The sequence below is a fragment of the Procambarus clarkii genome, chromosome 26 (genome assembly GCF_040958095.1).
Source record: "Procambarus clarkii isolate CNS0578487 chromosome 26, FALCON_Pclarkii_2.0, whole genome shotgun sequence".
NCBI lineage: Eukaryota > Metazoa > Arthropoda > Malacostraca > Decapoda > Cambaridae > Procambarus > Procambarus clarkii.
In genome coordinates this window covers 14,597,229-14,616,455 of record NC_091175.1, presented here as the reverse complement: position 1 = coordinate 14,616,455, position 19,227 = coordinate 14,597,229, and the positions used below count along the sequence as shown (strand labels likewise).

Genomic DNA, 19,227 nt, shown 5'->3' with positions numbered 1-19,227 from the left:
TATTGCACAACATTGTGGTGCAAGTGTGGCAAGAGTCATGAACACAAAGACTAAATTGAATGAATATTGCCTTTGCATTTAATGAACAAAATTACACAAAATTCGTTATTATTCTAATATTGACAAGTGTAGTTGGAGCACATAGTGCATGTAAGCCCACACTATCTGTAGGTGCCTTACTTGCTCTTGTCATCACTGTCTACCGCAGTATTAACTACACTCCTCTAACTACAATCTTTGTAAATTGGTCACAATCTTGAGGCATATTACAAATGTTTGTAACTGGTTCACCACAAATGTGAAGTTTAATAGTTTAAGGTATACTGAGGCCTCTTTCCTGAACCTATTATGAGATTGCAAACTTTTCGCTATTGCTCACAGAATGATATAAATAAACAATAGACTATACTAAATAAACTAATCTAACGCACTAACTTCGATATTCTGTACTCATTTTACACCCTCAAATAGCAAATGCTTAACTAGTAAAACTGCCTCAAACGTAACAACCAAAAGTTAGTCCACGTTGAGTGCGAAGAAAGATCTTGGAGAGTGAGCGACTGACCTGGATGTCGACGAGTGTGGTGAAGATGTCCTGCAGGTAGCGACGTCGTCGCTTGGCGACGTTAGACGGCGACACGTTGCACTCTCCGTTCTTCTGCACCACTCTCTTCCGCATCTTCTTGCTGCTGATCCGCGTGTGTCTGTACCTGCCGGCGCCAACACCAGGTTACTGGTAAGGTCCACCAACACCGGGGTTACTGGTAAGGTCCACCAACACCAGGGTTACTGGTAAGGTCCACCAACACCAGGGTTACTGGTAAGGTCCACCAACACCACGTTACTGGTAAGGTCCACCAACACCAGGTTACTGGTAAGGTCCACCAACACCGGGGTTACTGGTAAGGTCCACCAACACCGGGGTTACTGGTAAGGTCCACCAACACCAGGGTTACTGGTAAGGTCCACCAACACCACGTTACTGGTAAGGTCCACCAACACCACGTTACTGGTAAGGTCCACCAACACCAGGGTTACTGGTAAGGTCCACCAACACCACGTTACTGGTAAGGTCCACCAACACCGGGGTTACTGGTAAGGTCCACCAACACCGGGGTTACTGGTAAGGTCCACCAACACCACGTTACTGGTAAGGTCCACCAACACCGGGGTTACTGGTAAGGTCCACCAACACCGGGGTTACTGGTAAGGTCCACCAACACCGGGGTTACTGGTAAGGTCCACCAACACCGGGGTTACTGGTAAGGTCCACCAACACTGGGGTTACTGGTAAGGTCCACCAACATCAGGGTTACTGGTAAGGTCCACCAACATCAGGGTTACTAGTAAGGTCCACCAACATGACGGTTACTGGTAAGGTCCACCAACACCGGGGTTACTGGTAAGGTCCACTAACACCACGTTACTGGTAAGGTCCACCAACATCAGGGTTACTGGTAAGGTCCACCAACACCACGTTACTGGTAAGGTCCATCAACACCACATTACTGGTAAGGTCCACCAACACCACGTTACTGGTAAGGTCCACCAACACCAGGGTTACTGGTAAGGTCCACCAACACCAGGGTTACTGGTAAGGTCCACCAACACCGGGGTTACTGGTAAGGTCCACCAACACCAGGGTTACTGGTAAGGTCCACTAACACCACGTTACTGGTAAGGTCCACTAACACCAGGGTTACTGGTAAGGTCCACCAACATCAGGGTTACTGGTAAGGTCCACCAACACCGGGGTTACTGGTAAGCTCCACCAACACCAGGGTTACTGGTAAGGTCCACCAACATCAGGGTTACTGGTAAGGTCCACCAACATCAGGGTTACTGGTAAGGTCCACCAACACCGGGGTTACTGGTAAGGTCCACCAACACCAGGGTTACTGGTAAGGTCCACCAACACCGGGGTTACTGGTAAGGTCCACCAACATCAGGGTTACTGGTAAGGTCCACCAACATCAGGGTTACTGGTAAGGTCCACCAACATCATCGTTACTGGTAAGGTCCACCAACACCACGTTACTGGGGTAAGGTCCACCAACATCACGGTTACTGGTAAGGTCCACCAACATCACGGTTACTGGTAAGGTCCACCAACACCACGTTACTGGGGTAAGGTCCACCAACACCAGGTTACTGGTAAGGTCCACCAACACCAGGTTACTGGTAAGGTCCACTAACACCACGTTACTGGTAAGGTCCACCAACATCAGGGTTACTGACAATATCAACAAGCTCCCACTGTCTGTGAGTGTGTGTAAAAATATGAACGAAACCAAAAGACAGGAAGAGGCTATTTCCATTAACAATAAAAATATAGATCAGTGTAGACTCACAGCTGATAAATGAATACACACAGCTGATGTGTATTATATATATATTGTAAATATTAGCATTAGTATTTCACTTTATTTATAAATGACAATATTGATATGTAAGTGCTACATCCATATTTTAATAAGTGTTACATAAGTGTTATATTAAAATATGGATGTAACATTTACATCAGTGTATTATTATCAATGTATTTAAGAACATGATCATAACATGTTACATACAAGCACGAAATGAATTATAGGGCCGAGTTCATCTAATATGAAGCCTGTGGCTGAAGGAACCACGATAACTCGTACTTTTGTTCTACATCAGGAAATTAACGGTAAGTCAATTGAGTGAGGAGTAGAGGCGTGGAGGGAGGAGTAGAGGCGTGGAGGGAGGAGTAGAGGCGTGGAGGGAGGAGTAGAGGCGTGGATGGAGGAGTAGAGGCGTGGAGGGAGGAGTAGAGGCGTGGAGGGAGGAGTAGAGGCGTGGAGGGAGGAGTAGAGGCGTGGAGGGAGGAGTAGAGGCGTGGATGGAGGAGTAGAGGCGTGGAGGGAGGAGTAGAGGCGTGGAGGGAGGAGTAGAGGCGTGGAGGGAGGAGTAGAGGCGTGGAGGGAGGAGTAGAGGCGTGAAGTGATCTTCAGGTAGTGGTTGTCACTACCTGGAGTGACCAGGTAGACCACAAACTGTAAGACGAAGATCACCAGAGGCAGGTTGGGAAGTACGCCGTACTGGTGCACCTGCCTGATAGTGGGGTGAGGGCGAGGCTTGACCTCCACAACCACTGCTCTAACCACAGGTATTACCATGATAACGTTAATCACTGCAGCAAAAGTCAGCTGGGAGGGTGTGGGGGGTGGAGGGGGGTGTGAGGTGGCAGGGTGAGTGGGGGTGGGGGGGGGGGGGGTGTGGTGGCAGGGTGTGGGTGGGGGGAGGCAGGGATATATGCTTGGGTGTTGGGGACGGGGGATGGGGGGCGTTGCAGACTTCTGGGCGCCCTCACTGTTACATGCGCGGTAATTACGTGGCCAGCTGTTGTTTGCCAAGACATATTTTGCTGTTCGATTCCCGCGCAGGACGTGCAAGGTCTTCCTAGCTAAGAGAGAACTCTCCTAGCTAAGAGAGAGCTCTCCTAGCTAAGAGAGAACTCTCCTAGCTAAGAGAGAGCTTTCCTAGCTAAGAGTGATCCCTCCTAGCTAAGAGTTAGCCCTAAGCACTGAGGACAGACAAAAATATGAGAACCTGCTGACACTTGAGAGCAAAATAACAAATGGAGACATGATCACAACTTACAGGATACTAAGAGACAAGAAAGTGAACAAATACAGTATTCTAGATGAAAATAAATAGTTCTAGAGGAGACAGGGCGAAAGTAGACACAAATCAGTCAGTGTCCAAGTAGCGGGAACGTGAAATGAAGTGGAAGAACCGGCGGCCGAGGAATTATGAGTTCATCCCATAACTTTATTTTTACATACAGACGCGTCATCGGAAATTGAGGTTAGTAGTGCACCAGATATCGGAAACAGAAGAGGCAGGTCCAAGAGCTAATCCTTCTTAGTACTAATAGGTAAGCTTTCGAGAGACACACACACACACACACACACGTGCGCGCGCGCGCCCGTAGTAGACTGTGTTATCTGCTAACATCTATTTGAAAATAATTAAACTCCAGGATGACTTGAATAATTTTTAAGGATCGTGTGAGATGGATACTAGACTTAAACCCGTGTTTGTGTATGGTAATGAGAGCGAGGACAAGCACAAGGAGACCACTCTCGGTAATTAATACTTTGTTTATAAATAATAAGGATACTAATAATACTATATGAACAAAATATTACTTATAGCCTAATTACAGTGTTTTTTTTTAAGAAAGTATTCACAACTTAAAAACATAATACAAATACAAAATTTGTATTCATAAATGGTTAGTACATGTATAATTGGATTAGTTTACATAAGTTTACAGTGAATTATCTACCCAATAGAGTCTTAAAAACAACATTACATGAATGTCTGATGATGAGAATACAATTTAAAGGACTAATACAAACTAATCGTTCAATGACTTTATAAAAAAAAATCACACCCTCAACTCCCGATTAACAGATTCTAGGACTAACCCGGATCAAATTCCCTCCCAACACACTGTTCATGCAACATGGATCTAACTTCCATAGGATTCAAAATGCCAGCTAGTAAGCCATCGCTTTTTGACAGTATAGTTCCTTCAAAATTCCCATTATCCAGCTAGGGGTTTTCCTGCTTTCTCTGCTGACTAGTTCTTTTATTCTCTCCTGTGTACCTGCTATATCATTATATACTTATTCTTAAGTTGCATTTCCTGACAATTAAGTTTGCATTGCCTGGAAAAGTTGATGTGGCCAAGGACAAGTGAGCGCCTGGAAAAAGAATTGAGCTTGCTGGATGGTTCAGACAAACGGATATTCGTTTTTGAAAAATTTCTTAAAGTGTGGGGTGTGGACATCAGGCCAGATATAAGATTGTAATGAGTGCAAGGATGGACATTTCCTCCGTTTAAATTAGGCTCACCAAGATCAGCATTTTGAAGGTTCCATAGTTCACATCCGTACAGGCTTAGTCATTGACTTTACTTTCGACCAGGTATCAAGATGAACGAATTCACTCATAATGACATTTATTCTAACTTTTAGGTGTCTAATCGCATCAGAAAGATTGACAAGTGGGCCTTTTGAGTAAATTATATGCCGCAGATGATTTTCAGAATACTCTACAGGAATCTCGCAGCCTAGTAATTTTATTTGGGATCAATCTAATACGAATCCTGTGAGTTAAGCACATTTGTCTGAATTAAAAGTAAGGTTTTATTCTGCACTGTAACTTTCGCATATTCCCAGCATGATATCCTTGTCATCTTTGGCTGGTGCGAGCAGAACAGAAAACATGGCCTTAGTATTTATTGACTATGTGACAGCCAGCTCGACTGGCCCTTGACTCTTTCAGTAATGGATCAAGATAAACAGGAAATAGTATGGGACTAAAAACTGCACCTTGTTAGATTCCACTTTTTAATAAAAATATTCAGAGAGGAAGGGAACTGGAGAAGGCCTTTTGGCTTGTAGGAAGCAGCACCTATTTATATCCGGCCAAACTCGTCCATCAAACCTACGCTTGAAGCAATCTAGCACAATTAGGTTAGTACATACGCACATGTAATTGCGTTAAAACTGTTAATATCTCGGCCGAAAAATTAAAGTATCGAAAACATTGTGAAAGTTCACAGGGCGAGAGGAGAGATCACAGCACACTACATCAAATGTTCCGGTGTTTCTTGCCTTCACATATTAAATATTGCCCGAAACTACAACAAAGTGGATTTTTTTCTGTAACAATTTTGACATCCAAAAACAGCATAGTTCACCTGAACGAGAAATTAGCATGTTAAACAGAACATAGAATCAAAGATTTAACTTTTCATAAAGTGAAATATAGAATAATCAATCAAATTTAGGTCTATAAATATTGAATAAATATATATATATATGAGCAGCCAGTTCTTAATTTTTTTGTTATAAAATGGCCCATTTACTTACTGTGACTCAGACTGGCGACCAGCCTCGCACCACGCCATCACCCACTGCTGTCTCGCCCCTCCCCAATGGCGTAAAAGCGCGTGTCAGAACCGTCGCATGAGTCTGAGGAGGCGAGGCAGAGCTCTCGGTAACTGGGGCATGGTAGGTGTCGTTACCTGGCTGCAAGAGACGCCGCCAGGGTTGCCGGTCTGGGCTCTCTCTGGGACGCCTTCGATCAGAGTGGAGATGATGCCAATACTTAAGAGTCTATTCCCACTGACACTAATTATTACTCACTCTCGTAGTGCTTTGAACTATGGTTTCAACCAGTTTTCCTCAATACGGCACCACAACTAATGCACTCTTAAATCAAACTTCTCGGTAGGAAGAACACAACACTTGGGAGAACTTGTCTGCTAACACCTCCCACGTAGGACACTGCACCATGATCGCTGTCGGTGGCCCTCCACTACCTACTTTTATAACAATTTCGACCTTTTAGCGCGGGTTAACAGATGGCGACATCTCTGTCGTAGGGAACCTCAGATGCCTTACTGGAACGGTTATTGAGTTCAAAAGTGGGCCAGCGCAGCGATGACCTCCGAGTTCTATCGAGGAGAGAAGTGTAACTCAGGTCGCGTCCACTAGGTGTGAGCGCCAACACAAGAACACCTTTAACCTCCCTGTAATATTCATGTCTCCCTGACGCCCCTCGAGTCCGCCACTCTGGATCTGTAACCGAATTATACCTCGTATTTCAGTTTCTAGTGTCATATACGTCTAAGTAGCATAGGCTCACTCGAGCTAGCCATCTGCTGAAAAATCCGTCCTATCATCCAAAAAGACAATACGTATAGCGAATGTGGAGTATATGTACGTGTGGCACAAAAACCTATACGATTTGTGCTGTATTTGGCATTACTTCCCCGGCTGTCATGGAAACAGGAGATTAGTAAAGTGCAATGGGCCTATTGGCTCATAAGTAATAAGGTGCTTCACCTTCACCACATCCCTGGCTATATCCGGGTGCTCAAAGACTTGTATCCAGTTACAGCCCCAGTCCTGCGCCAGGTAAGCCCATTACGGGCTCACCATAGCCCGTGCTACTTAGAACTTTTTGTTTCGAGTAGCTGATCTTAAACAACAACAACAAAAATAACTTGTATCTTTACGGGCTATTCGTGCCCGTGCCACCTCTTGATAGGCTTAATGTTCGTCAATCAATCAATCGACTTGTATCCACTTTAACTTTGCCTTTGATAATGGTGACAAGTATCATCGACACGGACCTCGTAGCGTCAGACTATGATACAATTGTAAATCGAACTTTGGAGAGTTCATTTTTCAACATCGTTCTCAAGTGAAGAAAAATGTTCAAAATGCACTGCTTAATTAGCTGAATTTTCCTGAAGTTATACATTTTTCTAAAAAAAAAAAACTTATGAAATGAAAAACTTTACATTACATATGATTTTTTATTTTTGTTTGTTTAATTTCAGTTGAAACTAATGTAGAAATATAACCAAAGCTAATCTGACTAACCAATCTTAACCTAACCTAAACTTGCATAACAAAGTCAGTAATTCATGTTCTTAATAGACCGATAAATGGAGCCTCATATAACAAGCTGGCGGTGCTCAAAACCGTAGGCGGCTGTTGGGTTTGTTTAGGCATGACGCGCCCTCACACGGTCACCTGCCACCGACCTCCATCGTCAATGTGTTGCCCGTTGCCCCTTAAATCAACAACAATGAGTCTTAAATAAAGTGGTAAATATGTAAAAAAATGGTTGTTTAATTAAGCAAATTACAAACTATTATTAAGAAAATGTTAGGAAACAATTATTATGAAGAATAATTCTTTGTCTGTTTAAATATTTTGTATATGTACTAGGTATTTTTTGATGCACTTTGTATTTTGTTTTCTAATGGAGGTGAACATGCCGCGTCGGAGCATTTGTTCTCAGTGTTTACTGTGGACTCGTGCGCTCAGCTGCAATTTTGAAGGACATTATTTTAATTGTGATCTTCAATTTCAAGTGAATCAAAACAAGCTGGTAAACGTACCAGCATACAGGCTAAAAGGCTGCCAACCAAAGGCAGTGCCTGACAGTTGAACAAAAGCTCGAGTTAATTAACAATTTGACAGAATATTCTCAAAGCGCGAGTAGCCCTTTTTTGGTAGGGGTAGGGGCCTCGTAGCCTGGTGGATAGCGCGCAGGACTCGTAATTCTGTGGCGCGGGTTCGATTCCCGCACGAGGCAGAAACAAATGGGCAAAGTTTCTTTCACCCTGAATGCCCCTGTTACCTAGCAGTAAATAGGTACCTGGGAGTTAGTCAGCTGTCACGGGCTGCTTCCTGGGGGTGGAGGCCTGGTCGAGGACCGGGCCGCGGGGACACTAAAGCCCCGAAATCATCTCTAGATAATCTCAAGAAGCACAGAGTTTAACATCGCCAAAAGTACAGTAAGTGACATCAAAAAGCAGAAGAAAATGCTATTAAAATTTGTGAGTACTACGTTGTGTGCTGCTTCTGGTGTTGCATGTTTGGGGAAGGCAGTAAAAGTTACTTACTATCCACAATTGAGCGCTGAAGTGTATAAGTGCTTCATTCAAACAATATTCCTTGATCCAGCTTATGGATCAAGAGCCTCGTTGATAAAGGGATGAACCAAACAGCAATGCTTCAAGAAGTTTTACTTGTTTTACCTTGTGAGGAAGATGTATTGACAGGGAAAGATACAATGGTTCAAAGAATAATAGAAAATAAAAAAAAGTACACAATTTGGGAAGCAAATGCATTTTATCAAATCACCTCATTCTGTTGTGCATTTTATCAAAACACCTCACACACTTCTGGGGTGTGAGTTTTCAGTTGCATATAGTCCTGGGGACCATTCAGGCTTGTTCGCATTTGTGTTCCTCACGTGTGCCCTAAAGAATGAGGTGATTTGATAAAATACTATGCCCAAGATTACCATCAGAGTGCCGGCGGGCTGATGGGCTAAATAGCCTCGCCTACCATCAGTTTTTGTCCGGTCGTGATGGTCAAGTGGATTAAGGCGTTCTGCACATACCAGTTGCGTTGCTCCTGGCAGTATGGGTTCGAGTCACTTCTGGGGTGTGAGTTTTCAATTATATATATATAATATATATATATATGATATATAATATATAGTTTTATAAAATGAATGATAGAATCCTTGTACGGTATACAATCATGAACCTTACTCTACTACACTGAATAATACAAAATATGCGCAGCAGAGGATGGCGTAATCTTCAGTTTCGTAAACGTGAGGAAAATGTTCAGTTTTATTATTACAGCATATTAATTGTTTTATTCAACAATAGCAATATATTAATCTCTGTAACCGATTGTTCCATCGTTAACGCAAAATGTGAACTCCCCAGATTTAGTCTTTGCTAGCTGTGGAGGAGGGTAGAAATAGCCACAGCTACTCTATCCCTTTGAGATGTATTTCTTTCTCATCTCAATAGACATACTTGAACTTGAACTTTGCTGTCTCAAGTGAATGATATATATAATCTGCTTGCTGTTGAATGGTGTTATACTGGAAGTGATAGATCAGCTTAAATACCGAGGATAGGTGATTTCTCAAGATAAATTTGTGCAATCCAAGTAGAGTCTGGACAGTCAAGGGAGGGAAGTGACTAGTGCAGTGAAAGCCCTCCATAGAATATGACCTCCATATGTAATAATCTTGATCCCAAGTTAATTATTAGTGTAATCCTAATATATTTTAAAGGGGGGACAGTAACCGCCAGTTTCATTACTTGTTGGGGAAGTGGGTGGAAATGAGTTGCGCAATATTTGGAGGGACGCAGCCTACAGCCACTTGCTAAGATAGTACAACATTTGGTTTCTTATAACCATATTACTAGGTTTTAATACGTTTGTTGTTGGTGTGAACTAACAATTTATGAACCTAAACCATTAAATTTGGCTTGACCACTAGCCAGGAATGATGAGGCTTGTAAGTACTTTGCGCAGCTAATTATCTGAGGCAGTTTAAACTGGAAAATTTAATTGGGTATATTCTGACAATATTTTAGGATTAAAATTGTAATAGTAAAATGAAGTGAAGTGAATTCATTGAAGTGACTACTTTTTGTTCTTTATGTAAGATAAGTGAGGATGTCCCACAGACTTGTGATTACGTTCTTGAGCTTAAAATAGGATTTTCATGTCACAATATTCACAATAATTGAGTACTCACCTAGTTGTGCTTGCGGGGTATGAGCTCTGGCTCTTTGGGCCTGCCTCTCAGCTGTCAAACTGTCAACTCCCCCCCCCCCCACCACACACACACACACACCCAGGAAGCAGCCCGTAGCAGCTGTCTAACTCCCAGGTACCTATTTACTGCTAGGTGAACAGGCATCAGATGGTGAAAGAAACTGTGCCCAGTTGTTTCCGCCTTCGCCGGGGATCGATCCCCAGACCCTAGGACTACAAGTCCCGAGCGATGTCCACTTAGCTGTCAGGCCCCTGACGAGTGTAAGAGTAACAGTGAACAAGATCCTATAAGAAGCAGAAGAGTGAGCAAGAACCTGCAGCAAGAAGCAGAAGAGTAAGCAAGATCCTACAGCAAGAAGCAGAAGAGTAAGGAAGATCCTACAGCAAGAATCAGAAGAGTAAGCAAGATCCTACAGCAAGAAGCAGAAGAGTAAGCAAGATCCTACAGCAAGAAGCAGAAGAGTAAGCAAGATCCTACAGCAAGAAGCAGAAGAGTAAGCAAGATCCTACAGCAAGAAGCAGAAGAGTAAGCAAGATCCTACAGCAAGAAGCAGAAGAGTAAGCAAGATCCTACAGCAAGAAGCAGAAGAGTAAGCAAGATCCTACAGCAAGCACAGTATAACAGAAGAGTGAACAAGGTCCTGGAGGAAGAACTTACTTGAGACAACATTCCTTGAGCGTGAGGGCGACCTTTCTGAAGAAGCCGGCCTTGGTCACGTGGTACGTGTCGTCCCCCACCTTGGCCACCTTGGCCCCCTTGGCCACCTTGGCCACCTTGGCCAGCTGGCCGCTGGTCCCAGCCACCACCACCACCACCTGGCGGCCCCCAGCAGGCATGGAGGAGAGCGGGGCCCTGGGAGGAGCGGCCGCCAGGGGCACGGCCAGCCTCCAGGAGGGCGGCTCCGACAGCGTGGAGAACCTGGTGGTGGGGGTGAGGAGGCCGGTGACGGAGGCGCTGCTGCTCCTCCTGCGCCGCTTGACGGGGTCCCTGTCCTCCGCCACCAGACAGTCCCAGGCGCCGCTGTCTCCACTCTGTCCCCGCAGCTGCACCAGTGTGTCCACGGAGCTGCCGCCGCTATTGGTCTGCTCCATCATATCCCTGCAGCTGTCATCGCTGCAACTGCTGCTGCTGCAGCTGCTGCTGCTCCTTCTCCTGCTTCTTTCCCTCATCTTTGTGTTGCAGCTGAAGGTGTTGCTGACGCAACACAGGCGGCGTCAACTGTCTCTCACCGTTTGTTCTTTTTACGTTTCATCTCTTTAGTGTGTGAGGGTGAAGTGTTGCACAGTCACTGCTGGCCCTCCTGACTCACTGCAACACTGTAACCCTATACATCCTCCTCCTTCACTGCTGTATATTATACATAACATACACACGGCCGCCAGCCAAACATCACCTGACGCTAACCTCACATTTTCGTTTCGGTTGAGGCGGAAGTGTTTCCTCTTTATAAGACTGGAGTTGCAGGTGTCGCGGCGGAGATCCTTAAGAGTAGCGTGACACTCACCTAGTATTGGGCGCTTCTGCTCTACGTCAGTATTTAAAGTGTCTCTCACCTGATATATTTCCTAATGTTTCATGCCTTCATATCATTGCCCCCCCTCCTTCCAATCTTGCGCGCACGCACGCGCAAGCACAAGATTGTGCACACGCGTGTGCGTGTGCGTGTGCAAGCACAAGCACACGCACACGCACACACACACACACACACACACACACACACACACACACACACACACACACACACACACACACACACACACACACATAGGGAGCCGGTGGCCGAGCGGACAGCACGCTGGGCACTTGATCCTGTGGTCCCGGGTTCGATCCCGGGCGCCGGCGATAAACGATGGGCAGAATTTCTTTCACCCTTTGCCCCTGTTACCTAGCAGTAAATAGGTACCTGGGAGTTAGTCAGCTGTCACGGGCTGCTTCCTGGTGTGTGTGTGTGTGGTGTGGAAAAAAAGTAGTAGAAACAGTTGATTGACAGTTGAGAGGCGGGCCGAAAGATCAGAGCTCAACACCCGCAAGCACAACTAGGTGAATACAACTAGGTGAATACAACTAGGTGAATACATCTAGGTGAATACATCTAGGTGAATACAACTAGGTGAATACACGCGTGACTACGTTTTCGTGACCGGGCGAACAACGCTCGAGGGTCGTAGTTCTAATGGCCCGGGTTCGATTCCCAATCTTGGCAGAAATACATGGCCAGAGTTTCTTTCACTTTATGCCCCCTGTTCACCTAGCAGTAAATATATACCTGGGAGTTAGACGGCTGATACGAGCTGCTTCCTGGGGGATGTGTGTGTGTGTGTGTGTGTGTGTGTGTGTGTGTGTGTGTGTGTGTGTGTGTGTGTGTGTGTGTGTGTGTGTGTGTGTGTGTGTGTGTGTGTGTGGTAGAGAGAAATATATGTAATAGATATAATAGAGGAAAATGCGCCTGGAGTCAGAACATTCGACAGCTGACGATTAGAAAGGCGGGGTCCAAGAGCTAACGGCTCCATCTCGCTGTAACAAAAAGATTGATTGCTACGTAAAGAATTTAAATGGGTTTTTACTTCTCAGTTGTGAAATGTGAATGTGTGGCACCGTAGACCTTCTGTCAACGCTTCGGATGGGAATTATTTCTTGGACATGATATCACACACAACATTATTGAAAGTCTTATTACACGAAGGAATGTTGAGAAAACACTTAATCAGTTTGAATAAATATATTTATCTTTGATCAGCCTGAATATTAGGACATTCTACAAGATGGTCGCAATTTTTATCAAGACAAAAGTGTAGTTGAAGAATATTAGTACAACACTGACTATGCCTGTTATTATAGTGTTCTGTTTGACTTAGTTGCATCATTAATGCATAGATTAATAATCAGTAGTGATTAGTAATAATCACTAGTGATTAGTAATAATCACTACTGATAATTACTCTTAAACCTTTTCATGCAGATATGGCAATTTTGACGTTGTCCAGTTGGTAGCAGAGTTGCATCTATCTTGAGGTCATCTTGAGAGGATTTTGGGGTTTAGCGTCCCCGCGGCCCGGTCCTCGACCAGGCCCTCCTTTTTTTTTTACCTTGCCCCCCCCCCCTTGAAGCAGCCCGTAGTAACTGTCTAACTCCCAGGTGCCTATTTATTGCTAGGTAACAGGGGCATCAGGGTGAAAGAAACATTTTGCCCATTTGTCTCCGCCGACATCGGGGATCGAACCCGGAACATCAGGACTACGAATCGAAACGCTGTCCACCCCAGCTGCCATCTATTATATAATCTTTCTCCAGCTGAGGCCACGAACGTTAATGTGTTACCAGACACTTGAAAACGACAATTAATGATCATCCATAAGCTAAGCATAAAATGTAAAGATGATAATGTTATTCCGTCCGCTTCTTCAATTAAATTATGAATCATAATTCCCATCCGTTCGTGCGACGTCATGACGGGTTCGTGACAGCTCCAGCTCTCACACTCTAATAATCCAACTTTCATCTTGATATTAAACAACAAATCCTCATCGGTTATCAGGAGGCTACGTGAGTGAGGAGAGTGCCAGCGAGCCTAGGAGGCGCGCCCAGTGTTCCTGCCTCGCCACACTGCAGGAGACGGCCCGCGCCGCACACTGCTACGCCTTAACCTCTTCTCTTACAAACTGCGTCTGAATTTAGCCGTTTGCCCGTACGGCCGAAAATGGACGTAATTTGAAAATGAAACAAAATTAAAATTATTAAAAATATATATATTTTTTCATAACAGCAAGGTAAGGGTCCTCTGGTAGGTTAGAAGGGGAAGAAGTTCTCCTAAGGTTTCAAAACGTCTTGAAACCCGTTAGTTGAAAGTTTCCTCTCCTAACCTAACCGAGTAAGCCGGAGGACTCCAACCAGAAAACGGGACAGTATCAGAAAGCGCTAAGCCATTACGACTATATAGCACTGGGAAAGGGTCAGGATAAGGATTTGGAATGGGATTGGGGAGGGGGAGGGAATAGTGCCCAACACTTAGATGGTCGGGGATTGAACGCCGACCTGCATGAAGCAAGAACGTCGCTCTACCGTCACTGGAGACATCTTCCGTAACGCAGGGTGCAGTCGCACCTCCACAGATCTCTAGTATCATCTATTGATCCTGGTAATGGCTCAAAAGGGCCACCACTTACGGGCTATTCATGCCCGTGCCACCTTTTGGGTGACTTAATCTTCATTAATCAATCTCTACCGTCCACCCCAAGTGGTTGGGCGTCACTTTCGTGAGCCGATTTCATTTCAAATTACGTCCATTTTTTTGCCATAGCAGAACAACACCCACTCCTTGGAGGGAACTACACCCACTCCCTGGAGGGAACAACACCCACTCCCTGGAGGGAACAACACCCACTCCCTGGAGGGAACAACACCCACTCCCTGGAGGGAACAACACCCACTCCCTGGAGGGAACAACACCCACTCCCTGGAGGGAACAACACCCACTCCCTGGAGGGAACTACACCCACTCCCTGGAGGGAACTACACCCACTCCCTGGAGGGAACGACACACACCCATCAAGAACAACACTGAGCACACTAAACACCCGACGACTCAGGACAATAAGGGCGTCAAGTAGTGCCGCGGTAGAGTGCGTCCAAGAATCAGTGCCGGGCCACACACAGGAACACACCGCAGTATGCATAATTAATGAAGCGTTTCACGTATGTTTCTTAAGACTCGTTTGTGGAAGAGTGGTTAAGGTGGACGGGGTATGGAGGGTCTGTGGGTGGGAGGATGACTGGGCGGGGTATGGGTGGTCTGTGGGAGGGAGGGTGGCTGGGCGGGGTATGGGTGGTCTGTGGGAGGGAGGGTGGCTGGGTCGGGTATGGGTGGTCTGTGGGAGGGAGGGTGGCTGGGCGGGGTATGGGTGGTCTGTGGATGGGTGGGAGGGTGGCTGGGCGGGGTATGGGTGGTCTGTGGGAGGGAGGGTGGCTGGGCGGGGTATGGGTGGTCTGTGGATGGGTGGGAGGGTGGCTGGGCGGGGTATGGATGGTCTGTGGGTGGGTGGGAGGGTGGCTGGGCGGGGTATGGATGGTCTGTGGGTGGGTGGGAGGGTGGCTGGGCGGGGTATGGATGGTCTGTGGGTGGGAGGGTGGCTGGGCCGGGTATGGGTGGTCTGTGGGTGGGAGGGTGGCTGGGCGGGGTTTGGGTGGTCTGTGGGAGGGAGGGTGGCTGGGCGGGGTATGGGTGGTTGGGTGGGCGGGGTAAGGATGGTCGGGTGGGCGGGGTAAGGATGGTCGGGTGGGCGGGGTAAGGATGGTCGGGTGGGCGGGGTAAGGATGGTCGGGTGGGCGGGGTAAGGATGGTCGGGTGGGCGGGGTAAGGATGGTCGGGTGGGCGGGGTAAGGATGGTCGGGTGGGCGGGTGTTTCGAGAGACTAAAGTATAAAGATGTACACAGTAGGCCTACCTACTCTACGCAGCATTTTCCTTGGCAAGAAATAAAATTGTAAAAGTAAGCCTACTTCCTACATAATAAGCCCTTGCAATAATACTTGACAATAGGCCTACTGTCCACATTGCCCCCTGGTCAATATCTAGTACAAATATTCCCTATTTTTATCTATAATAAACACTTGTGATACCATTCAGTTATAAAAAGCTCAATCATATAGCGTACAAACACTTAAAATAACACTAATCACATTTTAACGTTTCATATTAAATATTTTTCTAAAATATGTGGTTTTAGAAACCAAACCAACATTACTTTTCTAAAAGTTATGTTAGTGTGCGTTGTCAGTACACGTCAAAGAGCAGTATGCAAAGTGGAGAAGGCGCGCACCAGCATGTATGCCACACCCGCACGAGGTAACATGTTTCCACACACACACACAGCCCCACGCGGCTCCACATCACCACCCACTCTCTCAACTTCCAGATCTATTACTTTGTTTTTTCAAGAGAAACATTCTGCTGGATTCTCAGTGGTAGGAAAGAACCGGTAACTACTGGCTCCAGCTAGCTGTTCCTTCCTGACAAGGTCCGGCGCACTCTCGCCACCACCTCCACCACGAGTAGTACTAGTGGACTACCATCGTCTTGGTGAGCGTGGCAGGCAACTCTGTGGCAACGGGAGGGACAGTGACTCAGGCCACGGGGTGAGGGGACAGGGAGGGAGGCAAGGGGAGTAAGGCTAGGGGTGAGGGGACAGGGAGGGAGGCAAGGGGTGAGGGGAAATATATGAGTGAATGTGCTCTAGCAAGAGTAGTGTGACTGGTGGTGTTTCGGATCAAGGTGCGACGTGTTGCAGGATAGTGTCCACTTACACGCACTTCAGGGGAACATTTTGGTGTCTGGAAAACTGAGGGAACATTAGAAAGTTGCTGGGGGTAGAGGGGAGGGGGCCGGGAGAGGGCCAGTCCGGACTAGTTATAAGGGGGGACGGGGAGGGGGTGCTGGGGGCGGAGCTTAACTGAAGGGGGCAAGTTAGGGTGGGGGTGGGGGGGGGGGTATATGACGGGGGATCGAGACAGTGAACGCGAACAATGTGACGGGGTTGGAGGAACCAGTGAGGCACACCGGTGCTTGTTTGAGGGTACACTATAAATAACATGATGATCGTTACCACGTTTTCAACTGCCTCCAAACTTAAGAACGATGACAATAATAAAACACACACTTGCTTCAGAATATTTCGTAAATTATTATTTACTGTCACGAACAATAAAGGTGAAAGAGGTTATTTGGGCGGAGGATGTGTAGTGTAGAGTCCCAGTAGACTACAGCGGTTGTGCACAGTGACGGGGATTCCCTCACGCGAGCTGCTCACCAAATCAATACACCAACCTGCACAGGACCACGTGTGCTCACGTTCCAGACGTCGTCATTTGCTTCACAAGTCCGCGTTTGACAGTATAATACATATATACCCAAAATACAAAATACAGCAACCTTGAGCAATAAAATGATTTCTTACGATGGTATTATGTAGAAAATATTTTGGGAAATTTTCAGCGAGTAAGAAGGCATCTATGGATAAAAAAAAGCGTTTCAACAACTAGTTATTGACTGTTCGTTGTTTGGTCTCCCAACTACTTAGACTGGACTGAAGACCGATGGTCTCGCTCTTTACAGATCGGCGTTCAATTCCCGACCATTTAAGTGGTTGGTCACTATTCCTTAGCCCCGTCCAATCTCAAATCCTTCGTCATTTGGTCAAATGAAACGGTTCAATCGAGACAGTTGACGCGAAGGTGAGATGTTCGGTGGGTGGTGGCGAGAGGCGGCGGGGAAGGGAATAAGTCACCCCGGCACTGATCACGGTCTCATGTGTCACAACCTGCTTGATTAAGCCCGTGAGTTATGCCGGTAGAGATGTTATCTCTACAGCTGCAGAATCTACGGTGAGAGTGACGGACACCGCCTTGACCACTTCCTGAGAGACTGTGACCATCTTAGAGACATTTTGAGTTATGTATAGAAGAGTAAACCCCAAATTGTTTGCGTTAGAAAAACATTATTTGTCAAATATACTCTACTTCCAAGATTCCTCCACTTTGCACCCACAAGATAACGTAACTTTAGGGGTTGGTAAATGTTAATCTTCTTATTTGATAAGTTGTTCACATGAGACACTTAAGCAAGTCCAAGCTGTGTCTGGGTACAAGTGACAGGATGATCAACTCAGCGGGTTTTCTTCCTATTGGCGGTGTTGTACATGCTGCTATGGCGGTGTGTTCACTCACATGATGAGTGCCGCTGCCCAGTAAACTTGCCCTCGGGGCAAAAACTGTTCTCACGAGAAGCACGTACGAACCGAAAGCAGAAGAACCCCACCAAATCTGTGCCACCATGAACATTTAACCTCATAGTGACGTCAAGCACCTCTTGAAGGATATATATATATATATATATATATATATATATATATATATATATATATATATATGTCGTACCTAGTAGCCAGAACGCACTTCTGAGCCTACTATGCAAGGCCTGATTTGCCTAATAAGCCAAGTTTTCATGAATTTATATATTTTCTCTAATTTTTTTCTTATGAAATGATAAAGCTACCCATTTTATTATGTATGAGGTCAATTTTTTTTTATTGGAGTTGAAATTAACGTAGATATATGACCGAACCTAACCAACCCTACCTAACCTAACCTATCCTATCTTTATAGGTTAGGTTAGGTTAGGTAGCTGAAAAAGTTAGGTTAGGTTTGGTTAGGTAGGTTAGGTAGTCGTAAAAACATTAATTCATGAAAACTTGGCTTATTAGGCAAATCGGGACTTGCATAGTAGGCTGAGAAGTGCGTTCTGGCTACTAGGTACGACATATATATATATATATATATATATATATATATATATATATATATATATATATATATATATATATATATATATATATATATATATATATATATATATCAAAGCAAAACATTCTATCACATATTTTCGGTAGATTAGATTTAGATAGATTAGGCTAGGTTGGAATGTGTTGAGTCGAGTTACTTTAGCCTAGGTTTGTCTAAAGAGTTTAAATACATCATATAGTCATCCCTTCCGAGCGCTGTATGCATCCTTTGTGAGGATGCTGGGGCAGCATACTAAATTATGGATTATTGAGTATGCTGCCCCAGCATGAAACCCATAGACAAACAAAACAAAACAAGAAAAGGTCCCAAAGTATGGAATATGAAGTAAGACCGATGGAACTTGACTTCACTACGCTGGAAGATGGAATAGGGCAGACATGATGAAGACATACAAGATACTAAGGGGAATTGACAAAGTTGGTATAGAAGCCATGTTCAAATTAACGAATAGTAGAACGAGAGAACATAATTGGAACCTGGAAATACAGATTAGTCACAGAAATGTCAGAAAGAACTTTTTTCAGTCTTAGAGTCTTAAGTGGAACGGCCTAGATGTGAAAGTTGTCGAAGCCAATACGATATTCAGTTTAAAATGTAAATGTAATAAGCAAAACGCAAAAAAAAAAATAATTGCTGTATTGAGAGGACTGGTAGGAGAGCAGACGGTGTTGGAGGGGAGAAGGGGGTATTGTAGGGGAGGAGAAGGGGGGGGGGGTTTGGA

The 19,227-nt window shown here is 45.3% G+C and overlaps 1 protein-coding gene across 5 annotated transcripts in view; it reads right to left on the bottom strand.

Moving 5' to 3' along the window:
- LOC123756802 (Inwardly rectifying potassium channel 1) overlaps window positions 1-19,227 on the bottom strand; it is a 134,930-nt gene that overhangs the window by 12,444 nt on the left and 103,259 nt on the right. For 3 of the 5 annotated variants that reach the window (XM_045740150.2, XM_045740151.2, XM_045740154.2), the window contains one exon: window positions 566-710. In XM_045740150.2, the coding sequence (XP_045596106.2) occupies window positions 566-710 (145 nt within the window). Of the gene's footprint in view, window positions 1-565; window positions 711-10,809; window positions 11,469-16,072; window positions 16,254-19,227 lie in introns of those variants that run through there. The other 2 variants (XM_045740153.2, XM_045740152.2) reach the window with 2 other exon arrangements.